Source organism: Odocoileus virginianus, chromosome 19 (assembly GCF_023699985.2).
Source record: "Odocoileus virginianus isolate 20LAN1187 ecotype Illinois chromosome 19, Ovbor_1.2, whole genome shotgun sequence".
Taxonomy (NCBI): Eukaryota; Metazoa; Chordata; class Mammalia; order Artiodactyla; family Cervidae; genus Odocoileus; species Odocoileus virginianus.
The window spans coordinates 41874340-41896224 of NC_069692.1; the positions used below are offsets into that span (position 1 = coordinate 41874340).

At 39.9% G+C, this 21885-nt stretch overlaps 1 protein-coding gene across 2 annotated transcripts in view; it reads left to right on the plus strand.

Annotated features, from left to right (window-relative positions):
• The window catches only part of MAP3K7 (mitogen-activated protein kinase kinase kinase 7), a 62117-nt gene that overhangs the window by 7406 nt on the left and 32826 nt on the right, over nucleotides 1–21885 (plus strand). For both annotated transcript variants that reach the window (XM_020871770.2, XM_020871776.2), the window contains exons 2-8: nucleotides 6508–6618; nucleotides 9335–9400; nucleotides 9903–9948; nucleotides 11037–11175; nucleotides 14832–14956; nucleotides 18758–18886; nucleotides 20607–20737. In XM_020871770.2, the coding sequence (XP_020727429.2) occupies nucleotides 6508–6618; nucleotides 9335–9400; nucleotides 9903–9948; nucleotides 11037–11175; nucleotides 14832–14956; nucleotides 18758–18886; nucleotides 20607–20737 (747 nt within the window). The remainder of the gene's footprint in view (nucleotides 1–6507; nucleotides 6619–9334; nucleotides 9401–9902; nucleotides 9949–11036; nucleotides 11176–14831; nucleotides 14957–18757; nucleotides 18887–20606; nucleotides 20738–21885) is intronic.

Genomic DNA, 21885 nt, shown 5'->3' on the forward strand with positions numbered 1-21885 from the left:
CTACAGCCTTCTGCCTGATCTCTCTCTATATATAAGCTCTTCCTTACAATTCATTCTTCACATAGAGCCAGAATGATTTTTTTTTTAATGTAAAATCATATCACATTCCTCCTTAAATTCCTTTAATTGCTTCCCATCACAGTTAGTTTGAGATTCAGACTCCTTTTCATTGAGCCAAGAACCCTCCAGGATCCAGACTTTGTCTGTCTCTCTGGCTTTATCCTGCATCACTCTTCCCTTTTCCCACTATGTCCTGCTTGCACCAAACCCTCCCAGTATTTCTCTAGGTCATCATTAAAATGTCACCTTTCTCATTAAGGCCTAGTTTAAAACTGGAGTGGGAAGAGTGCATGCATGTGTACACACACACACAATTATGTTTCTTTTCTTCTTAGTGCATTTATCATTTTCTTAAAACATTTTGTCTTTTATACATATATATATACACACACCTGTGTATACACACATCTTGCTTCCTCTTTGTCTCCCTGCACACAGAGAATATAAGTAGTTAGAACAAGGATTTTGGTTTAACTTGTTTACTTCTGTATCTGGAATATGTAGGATAATGCCTAAGCTGTAGATGGTGTTCAAATGTTGTTGAATAGGGATTATAGGTTTCCCCCCTCCCCCCCTTTAGGTTCCTTACACTAGTAGTTTCTTCTTTGGTTTGTTCCTTGTGTCATTCAAATATGAAATTAGTAACCTCCTCAGATGCCTTTTATACTCTCCAGCAATAAATTTCCACATAAGTTTGTCCCATTATTTAACTTTTTCTTTTTCTCAGTGGCAGTTTTTTATAAGCTGTTATTCATCTTATTCATCTTTTTGCCGCACATGCTTGCATGCTCAGTAATGTCTGACTCTTTGCAACCCAAAGAGTAGGCTGTAGCCCGCCAGGCTCCTCTGTCCATGGGGTTCTACAGGCAAGAACACCAGAGTGGGGTGCCACTGCCTCCTCTAGGGAATCTTCCTGATCCAGGGATCAAACCTGCATCTCCTGCGGTCCCTTCTTAGGCAGGCAGATTCTTTGCCACTGAGCCACATGGAAGCCCCATCTTTTTGCCCACTGGTTGTCTTTTCTTTCCTCTCCCTACCCCCCGCTTAAATTGAAAGTACATTTCATGTGGATCTAGGCCTTTGTCTTATTTACAGCTATATCTCTTGTATCCCAGATGGTAGCTGGATATAGTAGACATTCCAGAGATACTGGCTTAAGGAATAAACACAGTTCATCATTCTCTTGGCACTAGCCTCACTTCACCCCTTGAAAGCAGGAGACCGTACCCATTTCTCCCCGCCTGCTAACTGGGCGCTCCTCTTTGGCTCTCATTGATCCTCTGAAATTCAGTTGAGCTCTGCATTTAGCTCCCTGTATTTTGAGCTGTCTACCATCCAGCAGCCTCCTTCCTGCAGTCAGAAAACTCTTCAGTTATCCTGTTTTACTCTTGGCAGGAGTTTTTCTGTATCATTCCCACATTCTGTCAAGGCTGAAAGAATGTGGGGCCTCCCTCTGACTGTCTCCTTCACCACACGTAACTCATCTCCAGCTTCCCATGTTGGCAGAGCCTGTCCTGTGAGGCTGCTTTCTCCTGGAGATCTCAGTGAGAAGTTGAGAGGGAGGGGGCATGGAAATAAGTCTTCTCTACCCTCGAATCCCTAAGTCTGTCCTGAAAGCCGCCAACATAGTCTCATCTCTGGCTCTTTTCAGCTGGGAAGTGTGTGTGTATTGTTTTGTCTTGAATTTCTTCTCTACCTCACTTGCAACCCTTGAAGGCAGGGAACAATTCTTCATATATTTTTTCTTTTACCCCTAATATTTATGCCATTTGAAAAGATGGGAAGTCACATTTTGATTCTGTGATACGGTGATTTACAAGAAATATGAAAAGAATCCACCTGCAATGCAGGAAACCCTGGTTCGATTCCTGGGTTGGGAAGTTCCCCTGGAGAAGGGATAGTCTCCCCACTGCAGTATTCTTGGGCTTTCCTGGTGGCTCAGACGGTAAAGAACCCATCTGCAGTGCGGCAACCCTGGGTTCAATCCCTGGGCTGGGAAGATCCCCTGGAGGAGGGTGTGGGAACCCACTCCAGTATTCCTGCCTGGAGAATCCCATGGGCAGAGGACCTGGCGGGCTGCGAGCCATGGGGTGGCAAAGAGTTGGCCATGACTGAGTGACTAAGCACACACGTACTTGGCCATTCAGATGACCAAAATATTTCTTAAATTTTTGGTCTTTGTCTGCAGTTTCTGGCTCACAGCTCCCAAAACCCTCTGAATTTTGTAAGTGATGAGAGATAAAGATGTCCTGAGGTTAGTTTGGACCACACCTAAGAACGGGGCTGCTAGCCCGGAGAACCAACAGTGTGATTAGAGGGTTGGAGCTTTCAGCCCCGCCCCTCTGACCTCTGGGGAGGGGAGAAGGGCTGGAGGTTGAATCAGTCAGCAGTGGCCAGCAACTGAATCATTCACGTCCGCGTAAACCCGGAAGGACGGGTTTCAGAGAGCTCCCGGGTGAACACACTGAGATTGGCGGCGGGGGGCCCAGAGAGGGCGTGAAGCCTTTGGGGGGGAGAGGGCGGGTGCAGCACAGTCTCGCAGGACTGAGTCCTTAACCTGTGGGATCCGATGCTCTCTCCAGGTGGATGATGTCAGAATTGAGCTCCATGATAGGCTGTCCAGCTGGTATCTGAGGATTGCTTGGAAGTGTGGGTAAATCCCCCTCCACACACTGGAGTTTAGTAATCAGAATCATTACATACACAGAAATGTAATTCATTAAGCGCTGATTCTGTGCCTCTGACCTTTGAATTCACAGCAGTTATTTTTTCTATCATGTATTTCAGTTTACCTGTACAACCTCAGGCATCTTGGACTTTATTTAATCATTTTAGATCTGTTGTTTCACCATACACGTGAAATATCACGTGGCCCTGATGCACGCAGAGGCTTCTTAATAAGTTCATGGACTCTTATCTTACATGAAATGCCTGTTTTATATTTCAGAGTGTTTCCAAAAAATTGCTTTTGTGAACGAGAGGGAGAAAGTTTATTATGTCGTTGCTGCTGCTAAGTCGCTTTAGTCGTGTCCGACTCTGTGCAACCCCATAGACGGCAGCCCACCAGGCTCCCCCGTCCCTGGGATTCTCCAGGCAAGAACACTGGAGTGGGTTGCCATTTCCTTCTCCAGTGCATGAAAGTAAAAAGTGAAAGTGAAGTCGCTCAGTCGTGTCCAACTCTTAGCGACCCCATGGACTGCAGCCTACCAGGCTCCTCCGTCCATGGGATTCTCCAGAGTCCTGGAGTGGGGTGCCGTTGCCTTCTCCGTATCATGCCCTTAGTTGCCCACATTTTGTTCTCGTGGTTTCAAGTTGCAGGCTCAGGTTGGCCATCCTCTCAGCACTAGGTGGCACTTGTGCATCACAGTTAGTCATGCACACCTTACACAGTTTTTGCAGCAGATGCATGATACACGAGTGTAATGTTTGAAATCCCTGTGTGGGCATTCTTGAGAATAGCAAAATGAAACGAGACCTGTTGAGTACCAGTTGCTTTGGTGTATCTGTAAATACATGAAAAGTGACAGAAAAGTGAAATTACTATCCACTAAGTCCTGTTTGACTCTTCTGTGACCCCATGGTCTGTTGCCTGCCAGGCTCCTCTGCCCCTGGAATTCTCCCGGCAAGAATACTTGATTGGTTAGCCATTCCCTTCTGAAGCCATTCCTTCAGGAATTTACCTGACCCAGGGATTGAAGCCACGTCTTCTGCAGTAGATGCAGATTCTTTACTGTCTGAGCCACCAGTGTCAGTTCAGTTGCTCAGTTGTGGCCGACTCTTTGCGAGTCGGACCTGAGCCACCAGGGAAGCCATTTATAAATACATAGTTGGAAAATAAATTACTTCCCAATTGTTATTCATAGTACTCTTAACAGATAGACTGGTCTCTCCATCCTTTCTTTCTTCACCTGATATTGTCATATGTTGAAATTCATTTTAGGACCTGTATGCTGTTCATTGTGGTTAATTTGAAAGAAATAAGGAGTATAACTCCTCAAACTGATTCATACGCAGCTCCAAGCACTTATTATTCTTTTGTGGTATGTAAGAAAATGTCTGATTTTGACCTATGAACTCTATGGATAATATGCTGAAGAAAAAGTAAACATCTCCCCTTTACTGTTGAGAAAACAGAATCTCAAAGACATTAACTTGCCCAGTATTGGTAGCTAGCAGGCAGACAGATCTATATTTAAACTCAAATCTGTTGGGTTTCAGATCCTAGGTGTGGTCTTTCCATTATTCCAATGGTACGAGGTTTAGCCAATCGCTGTTCATGTTAAAGTAACTGGATGCAAAGTTCAAATAAGTGACATTGACCCCTTTGCCTTATGAAAGGTACAGAGGAGGGCTAGAGCCTTATCATCAGGAGGCCCCTAAGCACCGAGGGCCAGGAATGGAAGAAGAAAAGTCACCAGAATCAAGACCACTCAGTTTCCTTCAGGCTGATGACATACAGGCTTTCCACGTGGCTCAGTGGTAAAGAATCCACCTGCCAAGCAGGAACGCAGGTTTGATCCCTTGGTCGAGAAGATCCCCTGGAGGAGGGCATGGCAACCCGGGCTTGCCAGGAAAATCGCATGAACAGAGGAGCCTGGTGGGCACCCGTCCACAGGGTCACAGACGGGTCAGACACGACTTATGGCCTAAACAGCAGTGACATCAGAGGCTGAATATAAAGTGAATTGTTTATCACATCCTCTGTGTTTCCAATCCTGACTTCTCTGATCCTGTGATCTTGGTCAACTTGGCAACTGTGTGACTCAGTTTACTTACCTTTAAAATGGAGGAGGATTAACTATGTTAATACACTAAAGCACGTAACCTAGTTGGAGAAGGAAATGGCAACCCACTCCAGTATTCTTGCCTAGAGAATCCTGTGGACCGAGGAGCCTGGTGGGCTGCTGTCTGTGGGGTTGCACAGAGTCGGACACGACTGGAGTGACCTAGCAGCATACATTAGGTAACATGAGAAATGTCCATACTGCTCTGTGTAGTGTTTAAAGTGGAATTTGAATTATGGCTGGAGTGGCCATCCATCTCAGCTTACAACTAACGATATTAGAACCTATTTCTTACTCTGGATAGAGTACCTGTTCATGTAAGTTTGCCTAAAGTGAAGACTTCCTCCAAGAGAAGATGTAACTGCTCCTTTCTGATACATGAGAGAGATTTGCGTGCATGCATGCGAAGTCGATTCAGTTTTAGCTTACTGTTTGTGACCTCATGACCTGCCTGGCTTCTCTGTCCATTGGATTCTCCAGGCAAGAATACTGGAGTGGGTTGCCATTTCCTTCTCAGCTCACTGCTTACTACTTAGAAAGTACATCATTGGTGAGAACTGTAGATTTTTCACCTAAGGAAGTACTTAGATCCTTTGGAATTTGAAAGATTGGAGCAAATGGCACAAAACTAAGGCATTTTCAGTGACAAAACAGACTGGTTTTGTTCTAACAAGTATCAAAAGCTGTTCTTTAGTTGTTTTAACATAATGACGAATTTCAAGCATCAGTAGAGTAGCCTGAGAGAGGAATGAACTCAAGAGCTACTTGTCAGCTTCAACAATAATACAACACAAGTCAGTTTTTATTTTGTAACTTAAAAAATAACTTCAATGAGATATATTTTACATATCTTAAAATTTAGCCATTTAAAGTGTACAGTAATTTGTACAATTTACTAGGTTGTGCAAACATCACCAGAAATATGTTTTCAAACATTTTCATCTCCTTGGTAGGATTCCTCCTACCCATTTTACAGTTACCCCCAGTTGCCACTCTCAGCCCCAAACAACGACTGATCTACTTTTTATCCCTATAGATTTGCCTTTTACAGACATTTCATAAAACTGGAGTCTTGTGTGGTCTCTTGTGTCTGTCATTGAGTCTGGTGTTTTTAAGGTTCATCCATGTTGTAGGAGGATCAGTAGCTTGTTCCTTTTTCTTGAAGAATGACATTCCGGTGTACAGTACGCCATGTTTTCTCTGTCCTTCACAATGGCCAGTCTTTTATCATCTATTTTTATCCTTTCCCCTCTACTGCCTACCCCACTGAACTATTTAAAAGCTATTTTTAATTTCATAAATATAAGAGCTTAAAACATTGATTATGTTTCTGCTTTCTATTTTTTGTTTTTCCAAACCATCTTCTCTGTATCCTCTTATTCATCTTACCTGTCTTAATTTGTTTTCTGTCTCTAAGAGTCTTTTTTTTTTTCTTTTTCATTTTGGTTTTGAGAGTAAGAGGTGTCTAGACCATAAACTTCCAAAGAGAGAGACAGTGCCTTTTATTGTTTCCTTGTTTGAATGAAAATTCATACTGGCTCTGTGGCAAATCCAGATCGAATCTTCTTTAACCTTTCAGGTTTGCTTCAGCATTAATGGTGGGCTGGATCTATTTGTTTCTGATTCTCATGGGGCTTTTTTTGTTTGTTTGCTTTTAACTCAGGTTGTTGGAAGAGGAGCTTTTGGAGTAGTATGCAAAGCCAAGTGGAGAGCAAAAGATGTTGCCATTAAACAGATAGAAAGTGAATCTGAGAGGAAAGCTTTTATCGTCGAGGTAAGTGGAAATGTCATTTCCGTTGTGTAGTTCTTACCTGAGATACGCTGTGAATTTGATGTTTGTGTCTCTCCATTGTCATTTCTCTGGGTTCTTCAGCATCAGCAATTGAGTTGAACTACAGGGAATGCCATAGAAACATTTTTTCATTCATACTCTTAGTTCTGATTAAAAATTAGAAGAGAGATGTAGCTGCACAAATGAATTCATCCTTGAATTAAAATACAGTCTCTTCCCTGTAATTCAGATCTATTTCAAGGCATAGAATCTAAATTTTAAAATAGAAAAGAAATGGTAATCTCTCCCATTATCTAAAGTTAAGAAGGGAAATTTTATGCATTCATTTTTGACTGAACACTTTAAGAAATTCGAATGAGATTATTTTAAGGAAAAAATTTGTCAAATTGGCTTGTCTCATTTAGCATGAAAATTTATAGCTGTTCTCTTACAGATTTGATGATGGAGAATTCGATAATTATGAGATTTTTGTATTATCGGGTTCATTCTTTTATGCTGTTTTATATATTAGATTACAGTATTCAAATAAATCAGTGATTTTGTGACTTTTTAACTTCATTGGCCAACAGAAGTGGTCTTTATAAACTTTCTGAATTTATATCTGTGAACTTATTTAATTATAATGTCAAAATATGCTTCCTGATATTTTTAAATGCATAACATGAGGAAATGAGAAATTCATTCTAATATGATAAAGTAGATTTTTGTAATTAATTGAATGAACTGAGAGATGCTGGTGAATGGTTTGCTGTCATCATGAGGAAAAATGATCTGTAGTCCAACAGTCTGGCTTTATCTTGCCTTATTCACAGTTTCTGTTTATGGTCTAAATGAGGTTATTGATCAGATACTATTGTATTGGCAGTTTCCTAAAACTAGATAGAATGATATGAATTAAAGTCTAGGAATCTAGTCAAAAAGATGATAATAGCTTGGAGAAAAAATTTTTCATCAAAGTTATAGTTACACGTAATTTAAACTGTTGAATGGTTCTCCATGTATTTTTATTAAAAATCCCTTGTATCTCCTCCCATCAAGTTTTCTGCTTCTCAGAGGCAACTACTTTGAGCTCATCCTTAGTTTTGTGTAATGTCCCCCAATCCAGAGACTCACACCTTCTCTAAAGAAGGTATTTTTATATTTCTATCTCTGTGTTTATCTCTGCATTAAATATATATTTAGAGAAGATATTATTATACCTTCTCTAAAGAATCAACCTCTAATCTTTGGGACAATAAAGAGGCATTCACTCGCTGTTTGAAGACAGGGAAGGAGGGAATCTTTGGCCTAATTTTAAGCAATCTCTCTTATGCCCTTTTATTAGTAATAGCTTATGTGAATAGATACCTGGTATTGTCACCGCTCCCCAAACTTTTGGAGGTTTTATGAGTTAAATCTGGTTGCTTCTCACTTTTTCTCATTTCCTAAGTTATTGCTACTCATTTGCTTTCCAACTTCCAAAAATGTGTGCTGTTTTCTCATATCATGTTTTCTTCGTCTTTCTGAGTTTGTCTTGGAAAAAAGTACCTTTCCTCTTTTGGTAGTGTTTGATGGGGGAGCAAGAGTAAATGCTTGAACAATCTGCTATCTAAAGCTCGGTACTTCAGAATCTTAACAAGGTGAAATATAATAAATGGTGATATTAAGTCTCTTAGGACTAAAAATCTAGAAATGTTGGCTATAGAAAAGTACAGCTTTCTAGTAGCATGTGGCAAAAGAGTTTACCTTTGGGCTTCATATGAGCCAGCAGTATTATACAGATAATAGGGAAGGAGAGGAGGAAGGAAGAGGAAGAAGCAGGAAAGGGGGGAAAAAAGAGCAGGGAGCACTCTGGGGGGTATGTCAATATTAATCTGAGACAGAGAGCAAGAGAAATAAGTGCAGCCAAACCACTCACGGATCTCACTACGAATCACTGGCTTGGATTCAGCTGGATAAAACTGGAGGCACCAAGACCAGTTAGAAGGAGGCTGTGTAGTAATTACTACATTGGCTCAGATTGGAATTGCTAAGGCAAAGGCAGCTGTAATGGGAACTGAGAAGAGGGAATTAACTCGGGAGACAGGAGGTGGACGGAAGAGAAGGCAAGAGTGCAGATTTTAAGTCAGACAGACCAAAATTCAAACTCTGGTTCTACTACTTCCTAGCTTTGGGTATTTAGCAACTCATTTAACCTCCTCTGAGCCTTATGTTCAGGGCACCTCATCTTTAAAATGAAAACGATCATACCTGCCTTGCAAAGTTGTGAGGATTACGCAGTATCTGTGAGGGGCTCCCAGCGCCCAGCATAGAGCACTCCTTCAGCCATAGCTCTGGAGAAGGTGGTGATGACATGGCTTCCTCTGGTGTGGATACCTGAGCCCGGTGCCCTCTCAGGGATGGCATCCTAACATTTCTTGGCAGACTTAAGTGCTCCTGATTTGTACTCACGCCTTGTTCATACCTCCTGTTGTAGCCCTTTGCATGTTGCTTTAATTATTTCTGTATGTATCTCTCCCACGACTAAACTGAGGACTCCAGGGTGGGGCTTCTGTACCGTTGTGGGCAGGTGCTTACGATCACAGTGCCTGCTACCTAGGAGACACTGATTGCTGAATGATTAAGCTAACGTTTTGTACAACCTTAAGATTTGAGTGATACTGTAAGATCACCTCCTCAAAAGTTAGCACTTTTCAGAAGAAACCTTTTTTCGTTACAGCTTCGACAGTTATCGCGTGTGAACCACCCTAACATCGTAAAGCTCTATGGAGCCTGCCTGAATCCAGTGAGTCTGCCATTCTTCATTTTACTCTGTCTGTGAGGAAAACATGGCAGATACATGCCGCGGTGCAGGTTATGAAGCGGTTTTGATCTGTCATATTATCTCTAAAAAAAATAATAATCATGCTGTGTGTGCTTCTAATCTATTAGCAACACAGTGTCAGGGAAGAGTTCTCTTGGGTGGTCTTATCCAGTAACCGCATCATCTTTGGAGGTTCCCAATAACCTGTGATGGCCTCTGTTCATTTGCACTGCAAAAAAATCCCCAAAGGTCTGGTGATTGTGTTTTTATATACATCTTCACTCTTAGACAGTGGGCCCCTAGAAGACAAGGTCTTAGATCATAGATACCTTTTTTTTTTCCTCTAGTGCTGTTCAGATACTGGGGACCAAAAGAATGGTTTTTAAATGCATTTATAAAATCAAAGTTTGATCTAAGTTGTCTCTCAAGTTCCCTAGGATGCTGTAGCTCTGTGGTTAATTATTCTGACATATGTTTCCTTCAGGTGTGTCTTGTAATGGAATATGCTGAAGGGGGCTCCTTGTATAATGGTGAGTGTCATTAGACCTGTCTTTATCTATTAGAATAAAATAATTGAAAAGCTTTTAATACAAACTGTAAGTTACTTAATGTTCTTCACAATTTATCCTCCGAGTCCCAAAAGGAGATAGTTACGAAATCTGCCAAAGATTAAAAATCTGCCAAAGACAAGAAGCTACAACATTAGTATGTGAAATTTAGACGTCTAAGTATAGTAATCTTCTAAATTGATGGTACTCTTCATAACATTAAAAGCATTTACTTGCTTTTTAAATAGATTTTAAAGTATCTTCATACTTACAACCTTTTCTTTTTGCCTTGTCTTAGCTTTCAGTCTCCTCATTTTAGAACTTTTTAACTATACATCCTTATTCTGCTGTATTTTGCCTTTTCCCCCCCCGCAAAAGTAAATTTGTGAAAATGTTCACTTTATGGAACATTCTGGTAACAATGAAAGGAAACTGTATTATTTAGTTCCCTTTACAGAATAGAGCTAATCCATTTAGTTACCTGTGTACAACAGAGCTGTTTCACTCTAAGAAACACCAACCACATATATAGTCTCTTGTCACAGCATTTTTATAACATGTAGCATTTTATTTAGCTATGTCTACTGCTCATGGGTTTGTCATTGTTAATGGCTGTCTAATGCTTCTGTGTTTTATTTTGAATTACTTCTAGTATTTAGCTATTATAGAAAGCATAATTGTAAACATTTCAATGCACATTATTTTATTTTCTTCTATACTGTTTCTTTGTATCTCTCTAAAAGTACAGTATGCTATCAGTTGCTTAAAATTTATATTATTGTGTGCAAGACTGCATCTATTGAGATTTTTAAAGTGGTAATACATATTAATCGTATTTGAATGTATGTATAACATTTAATAGCCGTTCTGTTAAGTGTTAGGTACTTACGTGGTAGCTGTCCATTTGAAACCTTTAGCTGTTTCTGTCTCTATCGAGAAGAGAAGGAAAAGCAGGGCCGAGGGGAGCCGTGCAGGAAGACGCGGGCCGTGGGCTCTGCCGGCGCTCGTGCTCCCCGGCGTCTTCTGTTATGTGCACTAAAGCTCTTCTTAGCTTGCGCCTCTCTCCGCAGTGCTGCACGGCGCGGAGCCGCTGCCGTTCTACACCGCTGCCCACGCGATGAGCTGGTCTCTGCAGTGCTCCCAGGGGGTGGCCTATCTCCACAGCATGCAGCCCAAAGCTCTGATCCACAGGGACCTGAAGCCCCCGAAGTAAGTTCGAATAATGTGGTCTCTCTCTCCGCACTCCCCACCCACTCCCGAATTGAAGCTGGTCATTGCACATCAGTTTTTCTTTTCTCTTCCCTTTTAGCTTGCTGAAGAATGTTTATTTCTATTCTTTTAACGTTCTTTATTTTTAACACACCTCCATCATTTAGCCATCTAAACTTGTATTTTAGAACGTTGTCTTCAGTGGCAGTTTTATTTTTAATAACTTCTACCTTAGATTATCATCCTTCTAGAATCTGTTAGTCTGTGCGTCCTGTTTTGTGCCCACAGTATATTTTGGTTTCCCTGAACAGTTTCATGAGAGCAGAGACAAGCCTGTCTCGTTCCCTGTTGTATCCCTAACGAGCACAATGTCCACACATAGTCAACATTTCCACCAAACTACACAGGGTGGTTATTATTTGCATTTTCAGAGAAAGGCAAAGGGCATTGCTGGAACATCTGAGTAGAAACTGAAAATATTCTGGATTTCTTTATATTGTAGATTCTGGGACTCTGAAAGAACTTCAAAATTCCCTAAATAGATATTTTTAAAGGCTATAACTTCAGAGATCCACCCCGCCCCCAGGGGTACTCAAGTTAAAGGAAACATACACATTTTTGTCCCCATTTCTCTCTAATTTTCCCCTTTCTGTCCGCCTGCGACAAAAATCCCCCTGTGCCCGTTCTCTACTGCTGGCCATCACATGGGTTCTCAGATAAGAGGCTTCCCCTCGGAAATCAGTCACAAGCTCTCCATTCTCTTGACAGTGATTTAAAGCATCAAAGTATCCCTTCCAGGTAGAACTTCTCACTCTCCTTTCTAATCTGATGCACTCTGCATAGGTTTCAACTCTTGGAATCTCCATTCTCTCTGGTGTACCTTGTTTCCACCTCCAGGCTTACACTGATTTCTGTTTCCCTGGGTCCTTGGTCAAATAATGTTCAATTCCCAGGTTTATGATACTTCTTTTTAACTTGACTCCCGAGATTGTTGTTGTAGCTACCTATCTTGGGTAGTAAAGAAGAAAGCAGTTTTATTGGTCCCTGTTTTGGGAGATTATGTTCTCCTTTCCCCACTCCCCAGATTAACACAGAGTTGAATTATCAAAGCAAATTTGTGAAAATCATAGCTCTTATCCAGGAATAAACTGGCTGATTAAAAGGATGAGGCATGAAGGTGTTAGGCCTTCATGATGCAAGTATGAGGCATGAAGCATCCTTTTCTTGGAGGATCCAGAACCCATTAGATGCAAGGCCCGTCTGCACTGGGGCATATTTGGCTTTCTAATGACAAATGAGTTATTAAACAATATACTTTAAAGTAATCTCACAAAAGGCAGTTTTTTAGTTTTTAACATCTTTTGGATTCCATAGTTATACAGCTTAAACACCTGCTTCCATTCTTCAGCCACACCCTGTAAATCCATAAATTTTAGGGTTATTTAACCAGCCTATTTAGACAGACCAGATAGGTCTTACCAAAGTCATCTGCAGCTAGGGACTCTCGTTTTGCTAATAAATACCATTAACATATTTACATAGAGATACAGTCTAGGTCGTTCCTTCCTCTCAGGCATTCTTACAGTTGGACTCATGGTGTAGTGTGAAAAATTGGGGCACCCAGTATACAAATTGGGCTTTATCATTAGAATTTATTTTGTAGAAGGTACTGGGGGAAAGGAAACTCTTTGGAATGGCTGTGCTTTCATATATAACTGCGTACACAGACACATGTGCCCTATCTTATGGTCTCTGAAAGCCTGTGGAGCCTGCAGTCAGGAGGAGTGTTTAGAACGGCACAGAGAGAGGCTCCTGACCATACAGTCAGGTGTTTCATACGGTCTCCGCTCATGCTCCCGCCCCTACTGTGGTTACCTTTTGCTAGTTCATTCAAAACCTTACGAGTAAAGGGGTATTCACTCTAAGTAGTAATAGTATAAAAGTGATTCAGAAAAATTACTGTGATATTTTGGATATCCCAGGATGAAACCAAGAAGTCAGTTACAGAATTCTTCTCTTGGGCAAAGAGTAGTAAGAACTTAGCAATGGTGAAACAAGGAAAAATTTTTTGTTTGTTGAAGTGTATATAAAGGTAATTTGCACTTAGCATTCTTTCCACTTAAATTATCACAGAGGTATTTGTGACATTATGGAGATGTGAATAGTAGTTTATCTGGCTTACTTTAGTCTTGATGGACTAAAAAAAAAATTAATCTAAATAATCTGTCCAATTAGAATTTTGGAACAGAATTATATGCAAAGAATTTATAACTTCATGTAAATATCTGTATATAATGATATAAAAAAGATATCCTGGTAAGGGAATAAAGCAACATTATGTATAGTGTAACCTATACATGCTTAAGGTCCCATATACTGCTCTTGACAGTGCTCACAGGGATCGTATTAACGTGGCTTTGACTCTTAAACTCACATGAGAAGAGTTTTGGTCCTCCAGCAATATGGCAAACTGGGTAAACTGCAAAAACATCCAGCAGCAAACCCAGAGGTGCTCCATCTTACAGCGAGCATCCTTTACGTGCATAGGTGATCTTGTGAGAAGACAAGGGAATCTTTGAGCCAAAAGAGAGAGAACTGAGCCCTAAATGGGTTCGGTGGTTCGTGGGTTTTGCTCCTAAAGTTCAAAGTAAACGTTCCTGATTCATGTCCCAGACTCCATCTGCCTTTTAGGTCAGAATCCTCTGCATTCAGTGACATATAGGGAAAGGAAAAGGAGTATATACGTGTATATGTAGGAGATTTTTATGGATCAGGCTTGAAGGTGAAGTACATAACATTCTACTGGCTAGAATGGTCATAATAACCATACCTAATTGCTCAGAAGGCTGAGAAATGTACCCAAAAAGGAAAGGAAATAGGGTCAGTGAACAACTAAGCAGCCTTGCTACATTAGGCTAACTAAAGACTCATTTCTGTTCACAGTAAGGTTAATAAGAGCAAAGAAGGTTTGGAAACTTTTGGCACCGTGATCCACAGTAAGAAGTACTTTACAGTCTGTCGTGTGTACATAATAATGTGTGTAGACCTGAAACTGAACTTTACTGAAACAATATTTAATCTTAGTAGTTGTGATACACTTTGATATTTTCTATTTTATTTTTTTTTAATGCTGTCATAATCATCTGGGTTGTTTTGCAATCTAGGTCCCCAGATATGTGATCTAGAATTTTTATGATTTAGATTTTATGGCTAGGTTTCTACTTGCACCTTAAAAAACACTGGGGTAGGCAGATGAAGTCTAGGAGCCAACAGTATATGAAGGTATTGCTGTCCATCCATTCCCATTTCAGAACACCATGATGTTCACTTACTAGATGTTTTTTAAAACCCCATATTTTGGCCCAGAGAGAAGCATAGTCAAGAAAGATTATGGAGATAGAGTTGGAGACATCAAAATTTGAGTCTAGCAGTCACCCTAAGAACTGGCTTAAAGTCAACTTTTGCTGATATTCCTCTGTATTATTAAGCTATTACAGGTGACTGGTTCACATTTTACAGAAGCTGAATGGTGACATTTTGCTTATTAGCCTTTTCTATTTCCTCAAATGTCTTTTTTATTATAGAATCAAATACTGGTCTCATAACCTTTCATTCATTTTTTGGTTTATTTTCTGTCTTGTTTGTTTTTGAAACAGCTTGCTGCTGGTTGCGGGGGGTACAGTTTTAAAAATCTGCGATTTCGGTACAGCCTGTGACATTCAGACGCACATGACCAACAATAAAGGGAGTGCTGCTTGGATGGCGCCTGAAGTCTTTGAAGGTAAAATAGCAAAAGCATGATGTGACATGATCTGCCTTATTACCCCATGTAAATCCAGTGTGTTTATGGCTTTCCCCTATTTACATGATTGTATTTCTGCAAGGCGTTTACACAAGATACTTCCTAATAAAGTCTAAGGAAGTACTGCATAAATACAGCTTTAGATCTTGAATCTCATAGCAAGATTTCAGTTGTCTGTGAAGTTCAGGCATTTGTACAGTTGATCCTCATGCTCGGATTCCACAACTGAAAAATTGCCTGCGTGTACCCTAAAATCAGTACTCATAATTCTTTTCATAAGTTATTCACAGGTATGCACAGAGCAAGAAAAGATTTTGAGTCGCCCAGCACACACATTCCTAGCTGAGGTCAAAACAGGGCGATGCTCTGTGCTCTGTCAGTTCTCATCCTGTATCACTTCTGTGATCTATTGAGGGCCTCATTATTTCCCCTTTTTTGTACTTTGTACTGATGATTTCACAGTTTAAAACAGCCTCTACGAGTAATATTGAAGTGCTTTCTAGTGTTCCGAAGTATCAGAAGGCTGTGATGTGTCTTACAGAGAAAATGCACATGCTAGCTAATCTGCATTCAGGCATGAGTTACAGTGCTTTTGGCCATGAGTTTAACATTAATGAATCAATGATTTATATTAAAAAAGATGTTTTAAACAGAAACACATAAAACAAGGTTAATATATTGATCAGTTGACAAAAATGTTTTGAAGAGGCTCACAGGAACCCAATCCTGTATTTCCTCTGGGAGGAAATGATTCACTGTTTACAAATGCACAGTTCAGTTCAGTTCAGTTGCTCAGTAGTGTCCGACTCGTTGCAGCCCCATGGACTGCAACACAGCAGGCCTCCCTGTCCATTGCCAACTCCTGGAGCTTACTCAGCTCATGTCCAGTGAGTCGATGATGGCATCCAACCATCTCATCCTCTGTTATCCCCTTCTGCTCCTGCCTTCAATCTTTCCCAGCCTCAGGGTCTTTTCCAATGAGTCAGTTCTTCGCATTAGGTGGCCAAAGTATTGCAGTTTCAGCTTCAGCATCAGTCCTTGCGATGAATATTCAGTACTGGTTTCCTTCAGGATGGTCTGGTTGGATCTCCTTGCAGTCCAAGGGACTCTCAAGAGTCTTCTCCAACACTACAGTTCAAAAGCATCAATTCTTCAGTGCTCAGCTTTCTTTATAGTTCAACTCTCACATCCATACATGACTACTGGAAAAACTAGACAGACCTTTGTTGGCAAAGTCATGTCTCTGCTTTTTAATAAGCTGTCTAGGTTGGTCATAGCTTTTCTTCCAAGGAGCAAACGTCTTTTAATTTCATGGCTGCAGTCACCATCTGCAGTGATTTTGGAGCCCCAGAAAATAAAGTCTGTCTCTGTTTCCACTGTTTCCCCATCTATTTGCCATGAAGTGATGGGACCAAATGCCATGATCCTAGTTTTCTAAATGTTGAGTTTTAAGCCAACTTTTTCACTCTCTTTCACTTTCATCAAGAAGCTCTTTAGTTCTTCTTTGCTTTCTGCCATGCAGGTGGTGTCATATGCATATCTGAGGTTTTTGATATTTCTCCCAGCAATCTTGATTCCAGCTTGTACTTCTTCCAGCCCAGCGTTTCTCATGATGTACTCTGCATATAAGTTAAATAAGCAGGGTGACAGTATTCAGCCTTGACGTACTTCTTTGCCTATTTGGAACCGGTCTGTTGTTCTATGTCCAGTTCTAACTGTTGCTTCCTGACCTGCATACAGATTTCTCAGGAGGCAGATCAGGTGGTCTGTTAGTCCCATCTCTTTAAGAATTTTCCAGAGTTTATCATGGTCCACACAGTCAAAGGCTTTGGCATAGTCAATAAAGCAGAAGTAGATGTTTTTCTGGAACTCTCTTACTTTTTCGATGATCCAGCAGATGTTGACAATTTGATCTCTGGTTTCTCTGCATTTTCTAAATCCAGCTTGAACATCTGGAAGTTCATGGTTCATGTACTGTTGAAGCCTGGCTTGGAGAATTTTGAGCATTACTTTACTAGCGTGTGAGATGAGTGCAGTTGTGTGGTGGTTTGAGCGTTCTTTGGCATTGCCTGTCCTGGGGTTGGGATGAAAGCTGACCTTCTCCAGCCCCGCTCGCTGCAGACTCTGTGGGAGAATACAGGGAGGGACAGGGACCCAGTGCGCTTTCTGTTGGTGAAACGTCAGCGTTCAGAGCTCCGGAGCATGCCTTAGAAAGAACGCAGGTAACTTAACTCAGGCTCTGAGAGAGTGATCCATAAGTTGCATATGAGGTTTCTGTATAAAAACATCAATTATCTTTTAAATAATTGAGGAAAGTTGAGCTGAAGACGTGTGATTCATGCATTAGAAGGTATGAAAGCTCATGAAATTCAGAAACATTGAATAATTGGATTCCGATTTTGACTTTTATTTTTGATGAATTTAAAGTTTTTTGTTCTTTGTTTTTAGCCACCAAGAGAAAGAAATTTGCTCTGCAGCTGGTCCCTTGAGTGGAGCTATTTTGCCACAAAGTTCAGTTAAAATGTTTGTGGACAAGCACATGTTAAATTATATAAGGTTAAATCATGCCACTTGTTTTAAGTTCGTATGTAGAATACACATAATTGGCATTGTTTTGAAATTCTTTATTTAATGTGACTTTCTTTGAGTTAAAATAGCACAGTTATTACTGTAGTGTGGAGAGCAGAAAGATTTGTTTTTACAGATGAACCCAGAAATAAAAGTTACTCTTAATTGTTTAGAGCAAGAAAACTCAGACTATTAGGCTGTGTAGATTTCTTCATTTCTGAAAGGTGTCAGCACCTGTGGTTCAAGTCAGACTGTGGTGTCACTGTCCCGTTCATAGTGCCTACTGCCTGGGGCACATGCAAAGCACGTCCGCAGCTGCTGTTGTCACATTGGTCGTTCTCACAGTGGGCTCTTCGTGGGGTTTAGGGTTTTTTTTGTTTGTTTATCAGCTGATTGACAGCTGACTTACAGTTATGTACATTTTGCAGCATAAATCTGCTTACTGTAAATTTGGTATTTGTAGTTTTCCTGCTTACAACTTACTTTTAAGTTTGCAAGTTAATAATTTATCTCACCAGATACTTTGGGAAAAAAAAAATCTTCACACTAGATTAGGAATTTCTTCTGCTTTGATAGTGTTTTCCATCAAGAGAATGGGAGAAGAAAATTTTAAGATTAAGCAATTACAGAAAGGAATAAGAAATTACAGAAAGGAATGTACAGGTTGTTTTAATTCTCTGCCCCAGAGAAAATATGTTTAAATAAAAGATAAGGTCTACATTTCTTGACAAAAAGGTAGAGAATGACTAACTTTCTAAAGTGGGTTTGTTTTTTTTTTTTCCTCTTTATCGGATGATAATTCCTTTATAGCGTGGTAGTCTCTGCTGTACATCAGTGCGAGTCAGTCATAACTAGACATGTGTGTGTGTGTGTGTGTGTGCACCCCCCTTCCTTCTGAGCCTCCCTGCCCACCCCCATCCCAACTCCAGGTCATCACAGAGTGCCAGGCTGGGGTCCCTGTGTTACAAGCAGCTTCCTGCTGGTTACCTGTTGTATACACGATAGAGCAAATTTCTGAGTGCGTTATTCATATTTAACTCATTTTAAAGTCTGTTTTTTGCAGAGACTTGGGGTCTTCAGAAAGTTTCTCAGCCATACCTGTGGCAGTCTCTTGTTTTTGTACATGATGCTTATTCTTAAAATTTATGAAAGCCATTCCTTCTGTAAGTCATGTGGGGAAAAGTCTTTAAATTTTACTACCTTTTTTTCTAGGTAGCAATTACAGTGAAAAATGTGATGTCTTCAGCTGGGGTATTATCCTCTGGGAAGTGATAACACGTCGGAAACCCTTTGATGAAATTGGTGGCCCAGCATTCCGTATCATGTGGGCTGTTCATAACGGTTTGTGAAGTTTTTTGTCAGTAGGTTTTGTATATTTCTTATTTGGAAATTGTTTCTCCCCCAAAGAAGACCATTTATCCCCAGTATTAAAGTGTACGATTTCTCGTAACCAGCCTCAAGCCCTCCCTGCCCCAACACCAAGATGGAGCAGAAGGGGGCCAGTCCTGGCTCTGGATAAAGCTGAGAAGGTCTGCTCGCTCTGCCCACGCAGAAGAGGCCTTCAGCAGACAGCCGGAGCCAGCCGCCCCGTTGCCTCTCTCCAGCAGACAGGGACACGTTGGACTGGACGCTGTGGGGAAAAATCAATTTTCTCACATGGTGAAGAAAATTAGGGAGCTATTGCTTTTTTTTCTTGAAGAAGCAGTGTCTCATTGAGAAGAGAAAGCAAAGCATTTTAAGTTTGTTGTTACTTACGATTTGTTACTTAAGCTATTCATAAAGGCAAAACGCAAAGTGCATCACATAGTCTTGCCTTTTAGCTTCTCATTCATCCTTATGATATGAGTGCTATTATTGCCCCATTTTACAGCTTTCCTCATTAAGAAGCTGAGACCTAGAGCAGCTAAGTAATTTGCCTAGGATCATAGGTTTAGTGAGTGATGTTGCTGAGATTAGATCTGGATGTTTCTGACTCAAATGTCCATATTTTTAAGTTATATTCATTTATGGACACAATGTCCTTGCATCCCTTCTATTCCCTTTATACCTCTAATTACAATGTTTCTAACTACTCATGATACTAGAATACATCTCCTTCATTAATCAAGTTACTTTGCAGTTGCTTTGGGAAAATAAAATTCTTGAAAGGGAATTGCCAAATCTTTAAACTTTTGCTCTCCCTCTCTGTTGTTAGTTTCTATCTCTTGATTATAATTATTCTGATTAATGGCATTTTTGACACACTGTTCCACATGTGATAGAACAAGTGTCTGCCCCACTGTTTTGGTCATTCATAGACATGTCAAGGAGTCGCTGGCGTGATCGTGTGAGTTTCCGGTTCCTTGCAGTACCTTTCTTGTTGTTTCCTTGCAGTACCTTTCTTGTTGTTATGGAGGATGCTAGAGCGCTCACCTGGACAGTTTGTTTTCTTTTTCTGTCATGTGGCAGTAAAATTGAATATCAGTGAAGTAAGAAATAAAAGAACTAACTGATTAACTGATAAATTTACAAAGATTTCATTATAATCGGGCCCTTCTTTTAAGTTAGGGGCCTTGCTAGTGATATTAGTCTTGTTAATTACACAAAAGTTGGCAGTTTTCCGCTTGTGAAATGACTGAGTCACACTACCCTTAAGGTCTGCCTCCCACAAAAGAACCGTTTAGAAGTCAGTGAGTGTAATACCGTAGTTGATGACTTTTGATATGTGGAAGATGATTTTTCAAACAGATTTGAAATTTTTATGATAAATCTGAAAATACAGGTCAGATATTACCTCGAGTCACCATTCACACATTAAGCTGTTAATTATTTGTTAAAAGAGTGTTTATAATAAATGAAATATTATTAACTCTCAGTCATAATGCATGTGAAAATTTTAATTTGGCTTCTCAAAAGGTGTAGATTCCCCTTTATGAAAATGTAATGTTAACCTAAAGGACAAAATAAATGTGCTTTTATTCCTCCTAAAAAAATCTTGGTTTAGAAAATAAATAGCATGTTAGAAACCTACACTATTCTTTGAGTAAATACATTCTTTTCTCCCCTCCTCTTTTAATTGTAGGTACTCGACCACCACTGATCAAAAATTTACCTAAGCCCATTGAGAGCCTGATGACTCGCTGTTGGTCTAAAGATCCTTCTCAGCGCCCTTCAATGGAGGAAATTGTGAAAATAATGACTCACTTGATGCGGGTATAATCCTTCTTTTGAGGGGCTTTGGGATTAAGGGACTCTTATGTATACTGAGTTTTAATGGGATTTTAAAGTAAGGGGATATCATTTTTTTTGTTGTATAGTTTTTTGTATTTTCCACTTTAGAATGGGTATTCATTACTCATATAATCAGAGAAGAAAGCATTGTTTTAGGAAGAAGAAATCTAGCTCTTGATAATGGAAAGATGGCTGGATGAGGCCTCTGAACATGCTTTTTTCCTTCTCCTTGACTCAGCAGATGCATTTGTTACTGGGCCTGTTGCCTTATCTGTAATGTGAGAGAAGTTGAATTAGATGATCTCTAAAGCCTTTACAGAACTTGAGTATTTTATGACTCTAATTGTTGCTGAGTTATAAACTTTCTTTAGTACGAATCTTTATCAACCTGTCATTTATATAGCGCACTAGAGAAGCTACACTCCCAGACACTTTTATTTAAGTGATTTTTACCTTTTGGTTTTTCATTGTATATTTTCAGCTTTTCACTTGCCATTAAAAAGTTAAACTTTTTTCTAGGATCTGTAGAATATTAGAATTTAGAAGAATTATTTTAAATGATTATTAGAATTTCCCAGTCTATAAATCAAACACTCTTGTTAGAATTATTTGAATCATTCTAGGCCTCTGGTTTTTGATGCACTAACAAATCTATCAAGTAGTACCTTGACTTGGAAATGTTTATGCACTTGCGAAAGTGCCTGAATTTCAGAACAATTTGCTAAGTAGAAGAATCTTTCAATCTCTTTGAATATAGATCAAGTGATTTCCTAAATGGACACATAATTAATTTGTTCATTCTGTTGAAAATAAGTTAGGCTCAGCAACTTGAACTCATCTTCTTATAGCTTAATTTCATATTTGGAGAAGAGCTATACGTAGAATCCTGGGACCTAAAGATACATTCATAAGAAAACACTCAGTAAAAATTAAAATTAAAAAGTAAAGAAAACAGCTTGGTCTCCATAATCACATACCTTAAAACTTTATAAGTTATTCAGATTTTGATTGTGTTTATAGGTGCTTTGTCTAATTTGAGAAGAAAACGTTTCTCTTTTTTCTCCCTAAATTTTAATTTTTATCCAGCAGATATATCCAATATTTTATCTCTGATTCATAGAGAAACTTTC